The sequence below is a fragment of the Watersipora subatra genome, chromosome 4 (genome assembly GCF_963576615.1).
Source record: "Watersipora subatra chromosome 4, tzWatSuba1.1, whole genome shotgun sequence".
In the NCBI taxonomy this organism is placed as follows: Eukaryota; Metazoa; Bryozoa; class Gymnolaemata; order Cheilostomatida; family Watersiporidae; genus Watersipora; species Watersipora subatra.
The window spans coordinates 47,273,967-47,296,224 of NC_088711.1; the positions used below are offsets into that span (position 1 = coordinate 47,273,967).

General features: G+C 35.7%; 1 protein-coding gene across 1 annotated transcript in view; it reads right to left on the minus strand.

Annotated features, from left to right (window-relative positions):
- LOC137393001 (malignant fibrous histiocytoma-amplified sequence 1 homolog) overlaps nt 1–22,258 on the minus strand; it is a 33,217-nt gene that overhangs the window by 6,738 nt on the left and 4,221 nt on the right. The window contains exons 3-6 of the mRNA XM_068079382.1: nt 13,476–13,616; nt 1,890–3,895; nt 1,698–1,781; nt 770–1,062 (exon numbers count right to left, since the gene is read on the minus strand). Coding sequence (XP_067935483.1) covers nt 770–1,062; nt 1,698–1,781; nt 1,890–3,895; nt 13,476–13,616 — 2,524 coding nt within the window. The remainder of the gene's footprint in view (nt 1–769; nt 1,063–1,697; nt 1,782–1,889; nt 3,896–13,475; nt 13,617–22,258) is intronic.

Below are 22,258 nucleotides of genomic sequence, written 5' to 3' on the forward strand. Positions count from 1 at the left end.
TCTTTAGGACTTTCAAGATATTGACAACGTTGTTTGAAGATATCTTTATAAAATTAGCCTAAAATAACGAAGCAATTTCAAACTTTTGTTTAAGAACAACTAACCTAAAAACGAACAATTTTTGTGTGAGTTCATTAAGTACCGCGCACGAGTCCGAAAACAGGTAATTACTTATGTTGATGACGTTATAGCCAATTCAGATTTAGATTTTTGTGATTATACAAATAAATAAAGTAGCAGCAGTGACTCTGATAGTGGTGAAAGTAATAGTTTCGTAAGAGTAAGGAACATTGTGGAGGATTGTCTTAGCTTCGTAGCGATTGCCTCACAAAGCTTTATCATCGCACAAAGTATAGATAGATTGAATTTTTTGCATAGCAATGTTGGTTAAACGTTGGGGAAATAAAATAAGTTACGAAAAATGTTCTAGATAGAGCTTGAAATTGAAAAAATGTTGTATACATATCATGAAGCAATATCGGCAATTTTTGGTAAAATGGCTGGCACTAGGCCAAAAGCTAAATTTGTACATGGTTGGCAGCAAAAGGGTTAAATGGAAACCAGAAACCGATAGAGAGAGCAGATTATAAAACAAACTGAATGACAATAAAATAATATCACCATTCTAAACAAAAGTTGTTCTACGAATAATATCACTGAAACAAATACTAAAATATACACTAAACATATTTGAAGTAACATAATAATACCAAAGTAAATGGTATTTTAATTGTTTTTAAGAGTAATTGTTGGTCTCAGCGACACTCACCTCAGATGAACAGAAAAGATTTTGAACACGAAGCTTGATGCAAGGTCTGATAGTCTCTGGTTCAGCATCCTGGTCTGGATCAACCAAAGTGTCACTGAGCTCACTATCACTAAGGTCTCCCTCCTCTGGTGCTTGGACAGGAACCGGATTCACTGCAACTACCTCACCATTCTGATCACTTGGGTCTCCCTCTTCTGGTGCTTGGACATGAACAGGACCCACTGCAACTACCGGACTATTCTGATCACTTGGGTCTCCCTCCTCCTGCTGTGCTTGGACAGTAACAATATTCCCTGCAACTAACAAAACATTGTTAATCCAACAATGTATATATATGTATATGAAATCTTATGACATTGAATAGTGCAGGGATTTTATTATTTTGGTTTTTGATTGTAGAGGCTGTTATGTTATTGTAGATAAGAGCGAATGAAATATTGTAATGCAAATGTTTCCATGCTCATTAGCTATGATGAAAATGAACAGTTGGATATTAGAATGAATGATCTGAGGAATTTATCAAAGACAGACTCCTTAACTGTTAATCAAACAGTTTTAACAAACTTACTCAGTGAGAAAACATTATCTAATGACTTGTTATAAATGGATACAACTTGCCTGTCCTTAGGTATTGTGTATTGTATTTTGTATCCATATACTGTATATATATGTATATATATTGATATATTGCAATGCGTGGCATATCAACTACATTTTTCTACTAAACTTAATTATAGCATACCCTGATGCACTTCCAGTAAGTCATAAACCATCATAATTCTATTAGGAGTACATTCAAGAGTACAAGACTGGAATTAGACACCTCACATGTACCATAATCACCTACTGCATACGTAGACGGTATCCAAAAAACCTCTTTAACTAAAAAGAAACATAAGTCTGTACGAGACAACCACATGACATGTACCTGCATGTGTGATCTGGGGAAGAAGGGAAAGGCTTGTCAGATACCTTTTGATGCTGCGTTCCTTCTTTTTACCAAGTGGATAACCTTAAAAGAGAACATTATAAAGATTGTGTAGTGCAAAATGTTTTTAAATTACACAAATCTCTAGATAGAGCTTTACTTAAACTCTATGACAAAAAATTTAAAACTTACAAGGCCTCATAAGAGCAGATGGTACTGTTGGTTTTTTAATTCCAGTACGCTCGCATGTAAGCTTCTGTTCTCCTGAATACTGTGTAATGGCTAAACTGTCACCTTTTGGATGAAACCAACTTGGATCAACAGATGTTTCCGGATTTTGATCTCTGAGAAAAAGGCAATGGCCACAGTAGACATAGACAGATTGCTGACTGGCAGTCCAAGCAGTAAAAAGGACCTTTAAAACGCTTTGGGTTGTTTTTGCAAGCCGTTTCCACAGATTTTCCAAGTTTGTTACCTCATCAGAAGAGCTTTGCAGAGTGACCTTCTGGTCAGTGACATTATGAATGAGGTGTAACGCTAGTTCGTCGTAATAGACTGTTGCACCATCATTTTTAACAAGAGTGGTATTCCGGTCATCCGCAAGCTCGTCCAACACAGCAACTGTCATTAGCTGAAATGCATAATGCGGTAATGGCAGACCTCTCATTTCTATGACAACCCTCAACTGGATCCGTTCATCAGTTTGCCAAGATGCTCCTATGCTTTCAGTAGCAAAATATGGTACTATATAATCATATCTTGTTTCCGAGGTTTGATCTTCACTATTCTGTTTTATGGGTCCATGTAAGATCCAGAAGCTTTTCAGTAGCTCTATGGCTAAGTGGCATGGAAAGTTGGACTCAGTTTTAAAAACATGGAGGAGATGGTGTAATAGAAACTCGTCCAGGATGCCACATTTTAGGAACTTGTCTATGGACTTCATGTATAAAGGTTTACTGATGTTTTTTCCATTGTGATCAAACTCCTTGAAGTTTTTGATTCTCTGTTGCCATTCCTCACGTGAGCGATGATGAAATAGTGTGGCTATCATTGCAGTCATCTTTGGTATGTCGCGGAAGATGAAGCCTTTCAACGAGTTTATGGACTCGTACCATAAAACCTGTCCAACATTATGCATGTATCTCAAGATATGTAAGCACTTCTCTTTCGGATATTTAGATTGTATTTCTGACAAAGCAACAGCTGGTTTTTCAAAGTCATGTTCTACAAAGTTGCACAAATCATTCCATTCTTTTGGGAGGGTCACTTTAAACTTTACGCAACGATCATCGAGAGCTTTTCTCAGCTCCTCAATTTGATGAGATTCATTGCCAAACACAAATGTATTTTCTTCAGTGAACACATCAACTTTTTTGTCTGATAGGAACTCTATTTTATGGAGAGCCTTATTTTTTCTGCTACGCAGTTTCTCAGCTTCCAACACTTGATTGCGTAAATCTGTGGAATATTTGAAAATATTTTCTTTGCAATCACGCAGTTCCCGATCAGAAAGCTTATCCGAGTGAGTAAGAACAAGGAGAGGTGGCCCTAATAAAGGACAAGCTAGGTAGAGGTGAGATACCCACCTCCAGCAAAGCTGTTCAGTTGCGATTTTTGCATTCTTGTTCTTGGCCAGGTTTTTGAACTTCTCCAAATTGACAACCAGAAGCGGTATATTCCTTTCCTTCAAGATGTATCGATAGGTGATGTGATAGATTTGGTGACCTCCATGATCAATCATCTTGGCTTGGGAGTTTTCCAACTCCAAATTCTGGACGTCGAATACCCTCGTTGTCTCGTCGAATATGCTAGTGTCATCTCGATATGTCAGCTTACGGCTCCTCGATTGCAAAGATCTGATTAGGCTTGTTTTTCCTGCCATGGTATCACCGACAATGGAGACTGGAACAAGATTTAGTTCAACTCCATCCTTTACAAGGTCTTCAAAGTATGCTTTAACTGCTTCGATACCCTGGGAACAGACAGCATAAGGAGGAGAAACAAGCGCTGGACAATCCTCACAATAGAGATAGGAGAGATGCTCATGCTCCAGGAGACTCTGATCAATACTTGAAAGCTTCCTGTTGCCAGCGAGGTTCAGAGAGCGTAGTTTTCGACATTGGAATAGGTCAGCAGGCACAGTAGTAAGCTCATTTCCTTCACAGTCTAATCTATCCAGCTGACTGAGATTCTTCAGCCTGCAGTTATACACAAACAATATACATTATTTATAACAAATACCTTCAAATTATTGGAAAGTATTTTCTTTTTAAACATTTAATCTGGCAAGTAACAATAATCACCACTATTTGTATAAGTAAGACATATATAGAGAGAGAGAAGCTTGGTTAAAAATATCTATTTAAACGTATTTAAATATATAAAAGTAATCTTAACCATTTTTAAAAGTCTTAGAAGTTGGTTGCTATTTTTAACAACTAAAATGAGTTGGTTTTATAGGTTAAAGATGTTTATACAGTAACTCCAGCACATCGTACATCAGTTGGAACACAACAAAGATAAACTTACAAAAAGCAAGAAACTTGATTGTAGTATAGAATCAGGTTGGGAGACGCTTTTAATATAATATTCATTAAACTATTTGACATTTGTGAAAACATCCAAATAAATGAATTTGCAATCAAACATTAAGCTTTTTTGCTAAACAATTATTATTTTACTATAACATAATTAAATGTTTGAAATCAAAACCTAATATTTGGCAATGGCGCACATAAGTTGCCCTAACATTTGAACTACAAAGCCTATTAAAAGGGCTTTGGTACCAAACTATTCAGCATAAAATTTTAAATCCGTTGATGCCATGAAAAGATTTTACAAATGTGTTACTGAATGCCCTCAGACAGCTTTCTGATCTATTGCCCTACTACCACAACTAACAACTTTAGTATGTGAGAAGATTCATCACTATTACTATAGCTTACAACATTGTTATTGCTAAAAATGAAATAATCAGTCTCACTAGTATTTGTATTTGTACTCAATAGATAAGCGCCAGAAGTACAATGTACATTGATCTACAGTTTATGAAGATTCAGTAGCTGTATTGGAACTGATGCGGCTGGTAATTGCGGATAAGAAAATGCGATATAAAATTAGGGTTTTACAAAGCTCAGCTCAGCGTGGACTGTAAACATGTTTTCTATTGGTTCAACACAGGTAAATGATTGTTTCCTCTTATTTGAGTACAAATACGATGTGCTAATCAATTAACTACCCATTTGTAGGAACAAATATTATGTTTACGATAACTTGGCAATTTGAAGAGGAGCATTGAAACGAACTACTAACTAATAAGAAATATTTTGTACAAAGCATGCTAAAGCCCTCCACATGGCTTCTGACCATAAGTAAACACTGTACTGAGTCACACTACACAGCTTCTGGTATGTAATGAGTTGAGAAATGAGAGTTGCAAATCAAGAGTGTAAGAGTCATTGAATTTGGAATCATCTAGTCGTGTTTGATTATGACTATGCTATGGAGTCATAGCAAAGTATAAACTACATACATGACCGTGTACCTAGCATGTGCAAGTATTTCACGTTAGTTTATTATAAAAATAATTTAAAGGTGAAGTTATCATAGAAAATACATGTACTAGAGTATGTACAGGAGAGGAACTGTACACTAAACAGACCAAACACTCTATTTTAAATGAATAAAGAGGAATATAGAGGAGTACTTTACAATCGTATGTCAGTAACTAATTCCTCCTCATTTGATAGATGCTATAGTGGTCTACTGATGTGGGAGATGCGCATGTGCCACACAGCAGACATGCACATGTGTACATACAACAAGTAGACAACATGTATACCCATATACGCGCACAGCTTGCACATACCAAACGCACACACCCCACCCACACACACTTTCCCGCGCACATAGCCCACTCACACACATCTACGCATGCACACACAAGACACCTTGCACAAACACATATGTATGCATACACAAAGAAAATGTGTATACTCACTCACTTAATGTGTACGAGCACTCACTTAGCCACCCCTGACTTAACCCTTTCGCTGCCATAAACACATTTTTGGCGACTTTCCCAGCAATTGCTTGGTAACTTAGTTTTATTATTCGTTGACAACTTAACCCATGGTCTTTAAAACTTTTATGAAAATGACAGTGTTGTCTGAAGATTTCTCTATGGATTTAGCCTAAAACGACGAAGCAATTTAAAACTTTTTTTTGATAATTTTTAATCTAAAAACAAATATTTTGTGTGAGTTCATTAAGTACCACGCGTGGATTCAGAAAACGTGTAATTAGTTATGTTGATGACATTATAGCCACATCAGATTCAGATTTTCGTGATTATACAGATAATTAAAGCAGCAGCACTGTCTCGGATAGTGGTGAAAGTAATGATGTTGTAAGAGTAAGGAACATTGAGAATTAATTTAACTTCGCATCGATTGTAGCTTCACATAGCTTTATCATTGCACAAAGTATAGATCCATTGAACTTTTGCATAGCAAAGCTGGTTAATATGTTAAATATGCAAAATAAAATATGTAACAAAAATGTTCTAGATTGAGGTTGAAAAATACTGTATACATATCATGAAGCAATATCGGCAACTTTCGGTAAAATGGCGGGCACTAGGCCGATAGCCGAATTTGTACATGGTTGGCAGTGAAAGGGTTAATATGCTGCTACGTGATCTTCCGTAAGTTATGAGCAAAATTCAATTTTTCTGTACAAATAGATATGCTTAGGATAATATAATAATTTGAAGCAATGCAAAAAAATATCAAAAATATTACCAATCTAATAATCCTTCTACAATTAGATGAACTAATCTTTTGGTTAAAAAAACAGAAAACAAAAGAATTGCAAAGAACCACATATGCTAATGATACCTTTTAAAGTAAAATAAATAGACTGAGAACCAACGACTCTTTGTATGAGTATGTGAGACTGATAAGAGTCTGAGGTGACAGAGGGAAGAGTTGGATTAGGAACCATTCAATTATCAAAGAAAAAATATGATTGGGCAATTCTGACTACCTTCTGATTGGCATAAAATATGACTAAAATGCAATGATCAGTGATCTACGACAAAACTTAAAATAGATGCAGCCAAGTTGCTTTAGAAAAACAGTTTCTATTTTACTGGCTCTAAATGCAGTTGGTTTCAGGTTAGTGAACAGCGAGGTAGTAGGGGATAGCCAGACAGGTTGAACCATGCTTCAAGATTATTTAAATTTAGAAAGGCGAATTATACAATTTGCATCAGATTTGAACAAAAACTGCCTCAAGCTATGCTCAATGCATGACAAGTTTAAAAATTCCTTTAACGGTTTCAAATTTGAACAATATGTAGTTTCATGAGCACCTGAACCAGGAGCCGGGCAAGTTGAGCAATCACATGGGACAGGTTGAAATACAAATAAATTATTGTTTTTGAAAGTACTTAATTGATTAGAATATATGACATAACAAAGAATACACACACCCTAATAGAAATCACCTGCTACAACAATTGCTACAGGCAAGCAAGCCTGAAGAGCTGTAGAATCAGTTGCACTCACAGAAACTGATAGAAAATTAGCACCACTTTGCAAGATGTGCTCCGGAACAGCCAATTAGAAGGAAGAGACCAATACAAAGCCTGGCAAACGCTAAAGGCTATCATTACATGTTCAGCACCTCAAAATTTCACTTAGGCTGAACCAATGTGACACGCCACGCAGTACCATTACTCGAGGGGGCACAACCCATCAAACAGCATCCATACATACATGGGCCGGCACAAAAAGAAGCGATAGAGCAAAAAGGAGCTTAAACAACAGGACTTCATTACTGAAGAGAAGAGAGCATGGAGCTCACTGGTGGAGCTAGTCTATAAATTATTAACAAAATATTCATGAAGGCAGAGCAGACTTAACAGGTTTAAAACAGATGATTTCCGAGAACAGCTAATTTTTACCGACAAACATTTAAATTTCCTATTTGTGTAAGAAACAAATTATTTGCTAGTGAACATCACAAGAAGTAACACAAACAGAATGGTGTAATTCTCTAACAACAATAGAAAGTTAATGCTGGATGTATAAATACGGTGCAGACTTTCTGTATTTGTAGAATCTGCTTCGACCTTGTGTTATAATTACAGTAGACGCCTCTATGACGTAAACCACATTTTACGCAAAATTAACTTACTGCAAATGAACTGTGTAAAATTTTTGAAGTGTGTTACATAAGAAATGCCATGTTTATGGATGAAGAAGAGGTGCTGCTTTATTATTAAAATTTAACTACAGAACCATTACTAGTACTTTCCTTAATTATCACTGTCATGTTAAATGACAGATATCACTGTCTGTTCATAAGACTTCGTAATTGATGAATGAGAAATAATTTATGTACATTGTAGTATGTTAAAATGAGTGAAATGGACAGATTATAACTTCTTTGTAAGTCCTTCTAACTGAAATCTGCTTCATTTGAGATTCGTTTGGGACTCACAAACTTCCACTCACCATAGATATATAAACCTAGATTGGCCAATAATAACTATTCCCATAGGTCGCCTTGTCAGATTTAAATAGCATGACCTAACATCATTGTATTGTACCTCATGCTTGACTGCACTGTTGTTAATCATTCGAGCTAACGAGGAGAAGGTGACAAAATCACATTTATTTTCACGTAAAAACTTTCTTGGATACATAATCCAGTAAACTGAAGCAATTCTGTGATAATATCTGATAACCACCATAGATTAAAACTATGAAAGCTATGAATTGTTGCACACAAACCATGAGCCATCAAGGCTTTATTTGCCACCCTCTCCTATCCACATTCTCTCTTTTCCCCTTCTCCAAAGAAGAAGGGAGAAGGGGAAAAGAAAAAAGGGGGAAAGGAGAGGGGGGCAAATAGCCCACCCACTCAAAGAGCAAGACCCTGGCTAGGTAAATAGACTAATATCATGCTGAACTAAACATGACTAAATATGATGAGTATGCAAGTATGTCTTAAGTCAAAAATGAGACATAATGATTATTTTATAGCTGGCTATGTAGCTGGCTAGGTCACCAAACTTGAAGTGTAATGATTGTGTCACTAGCATCGTGGATGTTACCAACTATGACATAAACCAAGCGACGAATTCCCTAATCACAGTTAAGAATCGTGTTGGCTTGACTTTGTCTTCACCTGTGGTGATTGAGGTTTGCAACCACAGTGAGAAAGCGACGAGAGTGTTGCTTAGTAGTGATGGATTGGTGAAAAACTTTCCCAGGCTAGCTCTAATCGCCACCATGGAAAAGTTGCGGAGGTTCAACATCATGCTATTGTTTAAGTGTAATCATCAAGCTAGTAGCCTAACTCGTGAGATAGCAAAGAGATGTATTTCGATTAGGGCGCATTATGAAGCTAAGAATAGAGCTCGCACGGGTAGCTCGTCTGGTCTTGACCCACCGGGTCAGAGGTGCCCCGGTCGGGCCACCCGACCTTCGGGTCTTCCTATACAAAGACATGAGTAGGTTTATGGCTAAACAACTTACAGCGGTTGTATATCGCTTTTTAAGTGCGATTGAAATGGAGTCGCATATAGTCCTAGCGCGGAAAGACTAGGCGAAATAAAACAAGGTGAGTCAAGACTATATTTTTACGTCTGCAACAATAGTCTTTGGACTATAGGTTTCACAACGTTTTTTGGCAAGAAATAATCAACATGTCAGTAGCCTGGGAGTTCATGAAGAAGCCAGTCACGAAAGGAAAATACCAAGTTATTTGTACAATATGCAAAAGCAAGTTAAAGGTTGACTTGCAACAAAATTCACATTACAGTTATTTGGTATCATAAGATTCACCATGTGTTACTCTGTTGTGTTGTAGGTGTGAAATATATGGGAATGTGATTACAAGTTCTTAAAAACTAAAAAACGTATTGCAATGCATTCAGTAAAGATACACTGAATGCATTGCAAGTTTAAAAATTTATTTGACTGTTTTAAATTTGAGCAATATGGGCTTTTACAAGCACCTGCACTATGAGCGGGGCAGGTTGAGTTACCACTTGAGACAGGTTGAAACAGTTGAAAAATTTGTTTTTTAAAATGTACTTTATTGATTAGAGTATATGACGTTAAAAATATGAATTTCACTATAACTATCAAGTATAGCTACAGTGTAAGTGGTGTAGCTATAGTGCAGGGGTGTCCAAACTTTTTGCATAGGGGGCCAGATTTGGCGTGTTAAAAATTTAGGGGATCAACCTTAACGAACATTTTCTACATATAACAGCAATTCATTTAAATAAATTTTACCGAGCTAATCTGTGTTTCATATTCGCCTTTATATTTTAATTTCTGCTATCTTAAGCATGTGTTTTGGTTTGTTTGAAACACGCATATCAAAATTGCATTGACATTATAATTGAAATTTAATAATCACTTAACTTCACATTTTTGATACTAACTTTTTTGTAACAGTTGATCAGAAATAATTGTACTCTTAGGTACAAATTACATTTAAAATGTGAAACAATAAGTTTAGTATTTATAGAATTTTTAAACACACTTACAGAAAAATGAACAAGCTATAGGCATATCAACAAGTGCAGGGCTCATTTAAAATATGACAGTAACTATAAATGTTGATTAGATTTTTAAATGTTTAACACCCAGGTAACAGCGCTTCTGCCCAATTTATTAACCCTTTGAACCCTGGTAGTTTTTGTCAGTGGCGTCGGTAACCCCAAACAAACTGTCCAACAATCCTAAGTTTTTAAACTTTAATTAAATATAACTAAACATGCTCATAATGCAATGATATTTGGTAAAACATTAGTAAAAATGTTGAGCAACTCACAGCAAATGTCATCAAAAAAAAAAAAACAGTGCGTCGCCATTATTCAGGCCGAAACTATTAAAGATCGTACAATTTTAAAAAACTCGTAAAAAAAAGCATTTACACTAGCATCATATCTATTGAGCAAATGCTCATCATTATTTCATGACTCGAAATATAGTGAAAAATTATAGTTAATATCATAAGCTTCTTTACTTGCATCACAATCATTTATGACCTGCCAACAAACGAGTCGTATCAATTTTTTTCGCGATATCGTTTAAATATAATTTAAACAAGCAATAATAATTCTGATTGGTTTACTCTGTTACTTAGAAACTGCTTTTGTAAACAAAACATGTGAATTCCAGCCGTTAGGAATGTTGAAACGCCCTACGCAATGCTGGAAAATCAGTTGTTAAGGTTCAAAGGGTTAATTCTACAGGCGGGCCAGACTATTGATTTTATGAAAGAGGCTGTGGGCGGATGAAAATTGACGCTGGGCTGCATTTGGCCCGCGGGCCAGACTTTGGACATGTCTGCTATAGTGTAAATGCTAACTAGCTGTGTAATTGTAGCTACCAGCTATAATGGTGTAATTGGTGTAGCTATAGCGTAAATGTTGACGAGCTGTAGTGTAATTGTAGCTACCAGCTATAGTGTAATCGGTGTAGCTATAGTGTAAATGCTGCTTAGCTATGTTTTAATTGTAGCTACCAGCTATAGTGTAATTGGTGTAGCTATAGTGTAAATGCTGCTTAGCTGTAGCGTAATTGTAGCTACCAGCTAATAAAAATTAGCTGGTCAAATACTCAAAGACCTAAAGAGCAGTAGAATTAGTTGCACCGACAAAATCTAACCGAAAACTACCACCACCCTGGAAGAACTGCTCTGGAAAAGCGGATTGGAATGAAGAGACCATTTCAAAGCTCAGCAGATGCTGGCATGTATCAATACGGGTTCGCACCTCAAAATTTCACTAGGACTAAACCAAGTGACACACCACACAATAACATTAGTAAAGGTGGCCAAACCAAGTGACACACCACACAATAACATTAGTCAAGGTGGCACAACCAATTGAACAGCTCCCATACAAACATGGGTGGGTGCAAGAAGAAGAGATAGCGCGAAAAATAAAGGACCTTAAGAAACAGGACTTCATTACTGAAGAAAAGGAAGAATGGAACTCCCTGGTAGAGATAGTCCAGATAATATTAACAAAATATCCATGAAGGCAGAGCAGACTTAACAGGTTTAAAACAGATGACTTATGACAACAGCTAAATTTTACCAACAAACATTTAAATTTCCTATTTGTGTAAGAAACAAATTATTTGCTACTGCACATCACAAGAACTAACACAAACAGATTGGTGTAATTCTCTAACAACAATAGAAAGTTAATGTTGGATGTATAAATATGGTGCAGAGTTGCTGTATTTGTGGAATCTTCTTCCGCCGTTGCAGCAACGTCGCCGTTTCTTCTTTATGTTGCAGAAATATTACAATGTACCAGTTCAGTAAATTACATGTAAATTGCCTAATCCATTCCAAGATCTTATTAAGTTCACCCTATTGGGCATAAAAATTTAAAAACTTGAAGTGACTCTTTACATTTGTAGGCTGTATCGTAACTGCAGCATTATTAGTTTGCATTGACAACTTTTCTCCTTTTTGTGACCGATCTCACTTCGTTATAGACCATGATTGTGGTAATTCTATAATAAGTTGATGGGAAGCACACATTTTTGACTCTCATTTACAATGATTTGATTATTTATCTAAACAGCAATGTGTGATCGTCAAAGTAAAACTTATAAAGTATTTCATCTACAAAAAATTTTTTCAAAAAAGCAGTACTACCTGTTCGTCATCTACTTGTTTTCAGGGGTCAAGGTTGGGATAAAAGACTTTTGACGATACTCCAACACTCGCATTGGTGAACCGTCGCTGTAACACCTGCACCAATCGATCGCCTTTATATTATGAACAATGCACAGCTACCCTATTCTATGTTCCGTCGACACACCAGATGATCTTTAATGATGGACTATACTCTGATGAATGTTGTATACAATATATAATATGTAAGTATTACTCTATACGCATGTCTTTTTTTCACAAAAAATTGTATATAATTTTTACGTAGTAGGAAGCAAAAACTTCCCAGAATCTTTTTACGTTATCTGGAATTTATGTCAAAGGAGGTGTATGTTATAAGAGCGTCTACTGTACTCAGTAATCAGAAAAGTTTTGTACAAAGCATGCTAAAGCCTCTCCACACGGTTCTTGGCCATAAGCAAACAATGTACTGAGTTGTTTATCATGTAAGCTGTGTATCTACACAGCTTCTGGTATATAATGAGTTGAGAAATGATAGTTTTAAACCAAGATTATAAGAGTCATTGAAGAAACAAACAAGTTAATTTGGAATCATCTAACAGTGTTTGATTGTGTCTTTGCTATGGCTATGGAGTTATAGCAGAGTATAAACTACATAACTAATCTTTGAGCCAGACCAGGCTAAAAATATTATTTTGACAACTCTGATCACTTGCAATTTGATTTTAGAGCAGCTTGACAAAGCCATTTGTTTAACCATTTAAAGTGACTACCTGCTCCACACTCACGGTATGAGGGTCAAACTACACATATAATTTGACAATCAAAGTACGGAAAAAGCTGTAGAGCTTATCGTGTGCAAATATTTCACGGTTGTTAATTTCATAAAAATCATCCACACACCCCACCCACACACACCCCACCCACACACACCTTCCCGTGTACATATCCCATGCACACAAAACTACGCATGCACACACAAGATACCTTACACGCGTATATATATGCATACAAACACAAAGATAAAATACACCTGTTTCAATGATTATGTAAACTACTTTAGGTTAGAACATAACAGTAACTATCATTATGACTCACCTCTCTGGTAGCTGTGAAATTTTACATTCAGCAACATCAAGTGATTTCAAACTGGTGAGGTTACAGATAACTTCTGGGAGTCCCTCAGAGAAGTCATTAACCCAGAGCTGGAGGAATTCAAGATGAGAAAGCTGTGATAGTCTGTAAACATGAGAAATACTGAGTATAAGAGTATTAACCATTACAAATACCTCATCATATACTTTATGTTGCTACTTGCTTATAGCATAGACTTATATGAACACCAAATACTCTAAGAACACTCCCTTAGCCACTCTTGAAGTATAATATGCTGCTACCTGCTTTTTGTAGGTTGTTAGAAAGTTTATAATTTTCTGTAAAAATATACATGTTTAGGATAATATAATAATTTGAAACAATGTAAAGAAACATCAAAATACTGCCAATCTAGTAATCCTTCTACAAATACTGTGGATGAATTCATTTTTTAATTAAAGAGAACCGAAAACAAAAGAATTGCAAAGAACCATTTGAAGCTAATGATACCTTTTGAGGTAAAAAAATAGACTGATAACCAACAACTATTTGTATGATTTTGTGACACTGATAAGAGTCTGATGTGACAAAGGGAAGAGTTCGAATAAGTACCATTTAATTAACAAAGAAGAAATATGGCTCGGCAATTTCGACTACCTTCTGATTGGATTAAAATTAGGCTAAAAACACAATGATCAGTGATCTATGATGAGACTATAAAATAGACAGTCAAGTTGCTTTAGAGAAACAGTTTCTATTCTACTGGCTCTGTATGCAGTTGATTTCTGGTTTATGAACAGGTGAGGCAATAAGGGAGACTGGAACAGGTTGAACCACATTTTAAACTTGGTTAAATTTAGAAAGTCAAATTATACAATATGCACCAGTGTTGAACGAAAGCTTTTCTAATGATATGCTGAATGCATTGCAAGTTTAAAAATTTATTTGACTGTTTTAAATTTGAGCAATATGGGCTTTTACAAGCACCTGCACTATGAGCGGGGCAGGTTGAGTTACCACTTGGGACAGGTTGAAATAGTTGAAAAATTTGTTTTTTAAAATGTACTTTATTGATTAGAGTACATGACGTTAAAAATATGAAGTACACTATAACTATCAGGTATAGCTACAGTGTAAGTGGTGTAGCTATAGTGCAGGGGTGTCCAAACTTTTTGCATAGGGGGCCAGATTTGGCGTGTTAAAAAATTAGGGGATCAACCTTAACGAACATTTTTTACATATAACAGCAACTCATTTAAATAAATTTTACCGAGCTAATCTGTGTTTCATATTTGCTTTTTTATTTTAATTTCTGCTATCTTAAGCATGTGTTTTGGTTTGTTTGAAACATGCATATCAAAATTGCATTGACATTATAATTGAAATTTAATAATCACTTGACTTCACTTTTTTGAAACTAACTTTTTTGTAACAGTTGATCAGAAGTAATTGTACCCTTGGGTATAAATTAAATTTGAAACGTGAAACAATAAGTTTAGTATTTATAAAACTTTTAAAGACAATTACAAAAAATGAACAAGCAACAGGCATATTAACAAGTGCAGGGCTCATTTAAAATGTGACAGTAACTACAAATGTCGATTGGATTTTTAAACGTTTAACACGCAGGTAACAGCACTTCTGCCCAATTTATTAACCCTTTGAACCCTGGTAGTTTTTGTCAGAGGTGTCAGTAACCCCAAGCAATCTGTCCAACAATCAAAAGTTTTTAAACTTTAATTAAATATAACTAAACATGCTCAAAATACAATGATATTTAGTAAAATATTAGTAAAAAGATTGAGCAAACCACAGCAAATGTCATCAAACAGAAAAAAAACAGTGCGTCACCATTATTCAGGCCAAAACTATAAAAGTTCGTACGATTTTAAAAAACTCATAAAAAACATTTAGAGTAGCATCATATCTATTGAGCAAATGCTCATCATTATTTCATGACTTGAAATATAGTGGAAAATTATAGTCAATATCATAAAATTCTTTATGTGCATCACAATCATTAATGATCTACCAACAAACGAGTCGTTATCAATTTTTTCGCGATATTGTTAAAATAAAATTTAAACAACAAGAATTAATCTGATTAGTTTACTTCGTTACTTAGAAACTGATTTTGTAAACAAAGCCATGTGAATGCCAGAATTCCAGCTGTTAGGGATGTTGACACACCTACGCAATGCTGGAAAATCGATCGTTAGGGTTTAAAAGGTTAATTCTACAGGCTGGCCAGACTATTGATCTTATGACAGAGGCTGCGGGCGGATGAAAACTGACCCTGGGCCGCATTTGGCCAGCGGGCCGAACTTTGGACATGTCTGCTATAGTGTAAATGCTGACTAGCTGTGTAATTGTAGCTACCAGCTATAGTGTAATTGGTGTAGCTATAGTGTAAATGCTGCTTAGCTGTGTAATTGTAGCTACCAGTTAATAAAATTAGCTATAGTCAAATACTCAAAGACCTAAAGAGCAGTAGAATTAGTTGCACCGACAAAAACTAACCGAAACCTACCACCACCCTGCAAGAACTGCTCTGGAAGAGCGCATTAGAAGGAAGAGACCATTACAAAGCTTGGCAGATGCTATAATGTATCAATACATGTTCTGCACCTCAAAATTTCTCTTAGGGCAAACCAAAGTGACTCACCACACAATACCATTAGTCAAGGTGGCACAGCCAATCTAAAAGCACCCATTCAGACATGGGCTGGCACAAAAAGAAGTGATTGGGTGAAAGTAAAGGAGCTTAAGCAACAGGGCTTCATTACTGAAGGTCTTCAAGATAAGAAAGCTGTGATAGTCTGTAAACAAGAGAAATACTGAGTATAAGAGTATTAACCATTACAAATACCTCATCATATACTTTATACTGCTACTTGTTCATAACATAGACTAAGATGAAAACCAAATGCTCTAAGAACACTCACTTATCCACCCTTGAATTCACATCGACACAAGTATAACAGGAACTAAAATTTACTTTTGGTCGTTCAACATTTCATACTGAGAGCCATATTTTCTGAAGATTTTGTTGCAGGCCTAATAGTTGAATAGAAGGTTAGCAACACAACTATCATTTTGAGATTAATGTTATCACTATTTAGCGACTATAAAATTGTCTCTGCTTATACCTAACATTAACTGGTTAAATCTAATTATCTTTATCCCTATATATTCGATTTATCGCAATTGAGTGATGCTTCATACCAATGAACTTATCTTCAAAATTCACTTGTAAAAAATGAAAACAGACCTATACACATTTAATTTCTGACACAAGTTCCTGTTATCGATAAATTATGTATGCCTACTGCAGAACTTCATCGATGACAGCCAAACTATACTGACAGCAGTATTATTGTAATTCTGAGATTTATCCTCTCTCTAGTAGTAAACTTGATTAAGTAGTCACTAGGTGAACAAGAAATAATCAAAAGTTACATGTTAAGAGAACTTAACAATTCCATTATTCAAGGCATTAGAGATTAGGAATGACTAATTAGTTTTCATCAGGAGCCAATCAACTAAATCATCAAACATTAAGGGTTGACTTGCAACAAAATTCACCTTACAGTTATTTGGTATCAAAAGATTCACCATGTCTTACTCTGTTGTGTTGTACGTGCCAAATATGTGGAAATGTGATTACAAGCTCTTAAAAGCTCAAAAACGTTTTTATAGACCACAATTGCTGTAATTTTACAACAAGTTTATGGGAACTGCACATTTTTGACATTCATTTACAACAATTACTCATTTTTTCTATACAGCAAAGTCTATTCAGCAACGTAAAACTAATAATAAACATTTTGTATGTCTACAATAAGGCAAAAAACAACATATTTTACTACCAAAAGCAGTTCTACCTGTTTGTTGTCTATTTGTATCCAAGGGTCAAGTTTAGGATAAAAGCTAACTTTCGACGATATTCCAAGTCGTGACATTCGGATTGGTAGACCGACGCTGTAACACCTGCACCAATCGATTGCCTTTGTATTTATAAACAATTGTGCGGCCATCTTTTTCTCCTTTTTGTCGACACATCTAACGATCTATTATGACAAAATAGAATGTCGTGAAAGAAATATATAATAAATATAACGCTATATGCACGATGTGTTTTCTCCCGCAAGTGCGGCGAGTTAAACGAACATTCAAATCAAATGTGAAAACTCACCCGACTTGGCACTTCACGTTACATGGAATTTGCTATGTAGTACGAAACAAAAACTTCAAGTAATTTTTTTAGGTTATCTGAAATTTACGTTATAGGAGGTATAAGTTATAGGAGCATCTACTGTATTACTGAAACCGAGTCATGCGTGCCGTCGCGCACGACCAGCTGGGTTTGAAGGGGCAGAGCTTAAAGCAGATATAAAAAGCCCAGTTGAGCAGAGCAAAGCAAAGCTCCTGGAAGTCTCATCATATGCAGTTACATGTGTTCATTGCATATTTAACTGTAGCACTATATAATGGCCGAGTAATACAGTGAAACTCGGATAACTCAAACTTCAGATACATGTACATATATGTACATGTATCTACTGATAAATACCTGCTCTTGACAGTGTTCTGATAACTTGAACGCTCTGATAACTCGAATACTTTCACTCGGTCCCGTGAAGTGTAGATACAAACTATATACAATACTATATACAAACTATATATAAATCAAAAGCATAGATTGCTTGTTGCAAGTTAAAGGGCCTCTCATGTGAAGTTTAAAAATGTTTTATCAGAAAGTATAGATTTTTTTTATCACTTGAGATTTGTTTGTTTTTTTAGGTAGCGTGACTGCCAGGATGCTCTCAGGTTAAAATTGGCAAAACTTGATCGGGGTTGAAACGCTAAGAAAAAAGACATCTTTTTCTCCTGAGCGTTTTAACCAAGATTAATTTTGCCGATTTTACTTCAAGTTTATCTGAAGGTTGCTACGCTTTTCCTTGCTTTTCAAGGGCCGTCGCAAGGCGGATGTTTGGTAAAATTCGATTTTTTGCAAACCTTTGAATAAGACGTTAATGAAAATATTTTGCCGATGATGGTAATAACGTCTAAGAACTACTAAAAGTTGACGTTTATCTATATGGCTCGAAATAAAGTGTTGTTCTAAAGTGATAACGACGGTCTTGGTAGCCGTTGGCCAAAAAACAATTTGAGTTAATGATGCTAAGTTCGAGTTGTCTAAAGCAATTCATCATTGTGTGGGAACGGACCAAACAAATCCGTTCGAGTTAACTATGTGTTCGAACTATCCGAGGGCGAGTTATCTGAGTTTGACTGCATGTACATGTACATTCATTGCCTAAGGTGCAAACACACTAGCGGATTTTGTTGCAGGCGTCATGAGAAGCACAGATATATCACAGACGTATGCCTAAACACATTTAGGCAACGAACTGACAAGCGATAACGCGGGCACGCTCACAAACTGCCAATAAAATTCCGTATCACAAGGTTCTTCGGAGTTGATAATAAATTTAAGTAAATGTGGCGCTTTCTAGATTTAAACAACTTCTGCTTTTGTTATTAGGCCTATCTCATTTTCAGGAATTGCACACTACAAAAATACATTGTTGTATTATGGAATTTGTAGGGCAACATTCTCAAAATAGTCAACCTGTGCAACGATTGACTCCTAAATGTTGGTTTTCAACTGGGTAACTTTGTACTTTTTGTGCACTGTGTCATACAGGACTGTGTGTGCTCTTATTAAATCTATGAATGATTCAGTGTTCATGTTGATGATGTCTCAATCATAACAAAATAATAAAATGATTTGCTGTACATTGGTAAACATTGACACACAGAAATTAGCGGCCTGAGCATTGCATTCAAGGAAAAACAACCAATCGAAATGCACCTCACTAAAGTTCTGGTAAAAAAAGTTTAGCATTATCACTCGGCATCAACTCTCTGTGCGAGTTCCAGCGCAGATTGGCACCATGCAGCATGATATTGTGCTACATATTGCCTAGTGTGTTTGAGCCTTCGCACTCGAGTGATTTGGAGCTAGTAAAAAAACTCGGTTGGTTATACATGTTAAAACAGTTGACACCATATAATCTTTTATCGATTCATACTGTTGGTGTGGAGCCATCGCTTTTGCCAGCAAGTAACCCCTTTGAAAGCTTGCAGTAGTGACATTCTTGCAATGAGAAGCAGCAACTCTCATTACAGCTCTTTAACAAGTTAAGTGTAACAGTTGATTAAGTTGTCTCTTCAGCTGATCTTTTCTTCTCTGTGTGCCAACCATGTAATACCAGGCTCTATCAATATTTCCAGTTTGTGCTAATAAACAGTTTGTGCTAATTTTTTGAGCTAATTTCCAAAAAACTGTCCGTTCAAAATTCTCATTCAGAAAAACAGCCCATTAGTTGATAGGTTTTAACATGGCACATACTTTTTCAGCAATTGTAGAATGTTGGGTAACCAAAACATGATTCAATTTGATTTCTGTTAGACAACCTCTGGAGTAGAACCCTCAGGCTGTAAACTTGTTAGCAGGTTAAATCATGTTATTGTTCAAACTTATAACTATTCGAACAGCTGTTGAAAATAGATAAGATGGATGGAGCAAATCGTCTGTTATACTTTACGGAAATAGCTGAAACGTTGTTTGGTCTGAACTGCAACAGTCATTCCAGATCAGTCTTTGCTTGTGTTTACAGGCTATATTAGGTTTTTGGTTGAAAATTGCCGCCGTGTTTACACTAACATGATTAGCTCTATAAAATAAGTTATTAAAAGGGTTTGTTGTACTTGAATCAGGTGAGTTAGAAAAGTGCTCGATGATAATTTAACATAGTTATTATATTTACTATAACATGTTAAACTCTTTTCCGCAACAGTTTGTCCTGTATTACTCACTTTTAAAACAAAATCCATCCATCAGAAATGTTAGCTAAGATTATGTTAGGAATTAAATTGGTGGTCCAGCTAACATTCTGTGAAATATATATCCTAAAGAACACATATACTGTTTAAAGCTTTAGGGTAACTTAACACTTTGGAGCAATGCACTGAAATGTGAACATGTTGCCAATTCAGTAATCCTTTTACCTGAAAGCATGTGATATGTTACAACAAGTGTCTGGATGACAGATGGTTTCACAGCCACACCATTGGTAAAACTAGGAGCTGAAGGTAAGGCTAATCATTAAATCAGCCTGTAGGAAGTCTAACAATTGACAATTGCGTAAATCTTTAACAAATAAGGTTTTTATGGAGATTAATATTCGGTAACCCAAATATTTAATATTGGTGCAAATAATTTGTCATAAAATTTGACCAAATTAATTAGCATAAAAATTTACACAATTTGATGTCATATAAAGGCTACAAATGTGTTGCAGAAACAAATTGGACACTTTATTATCCCCTTCATAGTACCGTGGTTGACAAGTTGAGCATGCTCTGAGTCAGATGAGTTACCACTATTACTATAGTTTATAGCATTATTATTACTGTTAAAAATTAGTACTCACTGTTAGTACTATCACCTGGTCAACAGAGGTCCATTTATCTACAATTTGTCAAACCTACATAGCTATAATGCTTCTGATCATCACAAAGAACAACTAGCTATAAAAATGTACTTCCGGAAAATGAAACTGAGGTCAGCGTGAAATGCAAAAGTTTTCCATAATCTCTACGCAAACAGATGACTGTTTCCTTTCGATTATACGGATATGCGATAGGCTAATGAAACAATTACTCACCAATCAGAGACGTTTTGTACTAAGCCCGCAAACGCCACCCCATTTCTGCAACCTTTTTGTTCTGAATACCTTTTTTCTACAACCTTTTGCTCTGATAGATACATAGGGTAATTTACGATTTATAGGGTCGGCTTATACGCAAGTCCTTATAAATTCTTTGATTTTAGGGCTGTATATCAGGCTTGCATGCGGGAATATACGGTATCGTCCAAACTAGTCCGGTGTACACTGGCGTATAAGCTTACAGCATGTCAGCGTCATAACCTTATACACAAGTATCTGTTGTACTTGTTTTTTGTGGCAATCATTCTATTTATAAATGTACTATTCTTGATATTCATGCACAGTACATGCCTCTAAAATACACCTATAACGCAAATTCCACATAACATAAAAACTTATACCTGTAAAGTTTTTGCTTCATCCTAAAAATATTCCATATAACGTAAAATGTCAAATCGGTGCAAGTTCTCAAATTCAATTTGAATATCGATAATCTTATAGTTTGTTTTAAAGGTTGGTTTGCAACAAAATTCACATTACAGTTATTTGATATCAAAAGGTTCAGCATGTCATACTCTGCTGTGTTGTAAGTGCAAAATATGTGGAAATGTGATTACAAGCTCTTAAAAGCTAAAAAACGAACAATTAAAAAAACAGCCGTACATGTAGATTGGAATCCCTTTATTTTGATGGCGTACTCAACTCGATGAGGTTATTGTTTTGACACGTGATGTTGTCGCGTGAAATGACTGGCCACTAAAAGGCTCAATACAAAAGGTATCGTAGCACTAGTTTATGACAAGCGCTTTGGGTTTTATCGGAAATCCCTTATCAAATATAGATGCTTGCTACTTTACAGTTTTGCTTCAGCTTGGTCTAATCATCTAGTTGTCATCTGATCATGTGACCCATATTTTCTGCCCAATAGTGCGAGCAATTTCTGCAGCATTTTTTGACTATCACAGGTGACCAACAGGATAGTCATGTTTATCAGAGGATGAATTAACTGTTCGTTTTTGAGCTTTTAAGAACTTTAACACCAGTTTT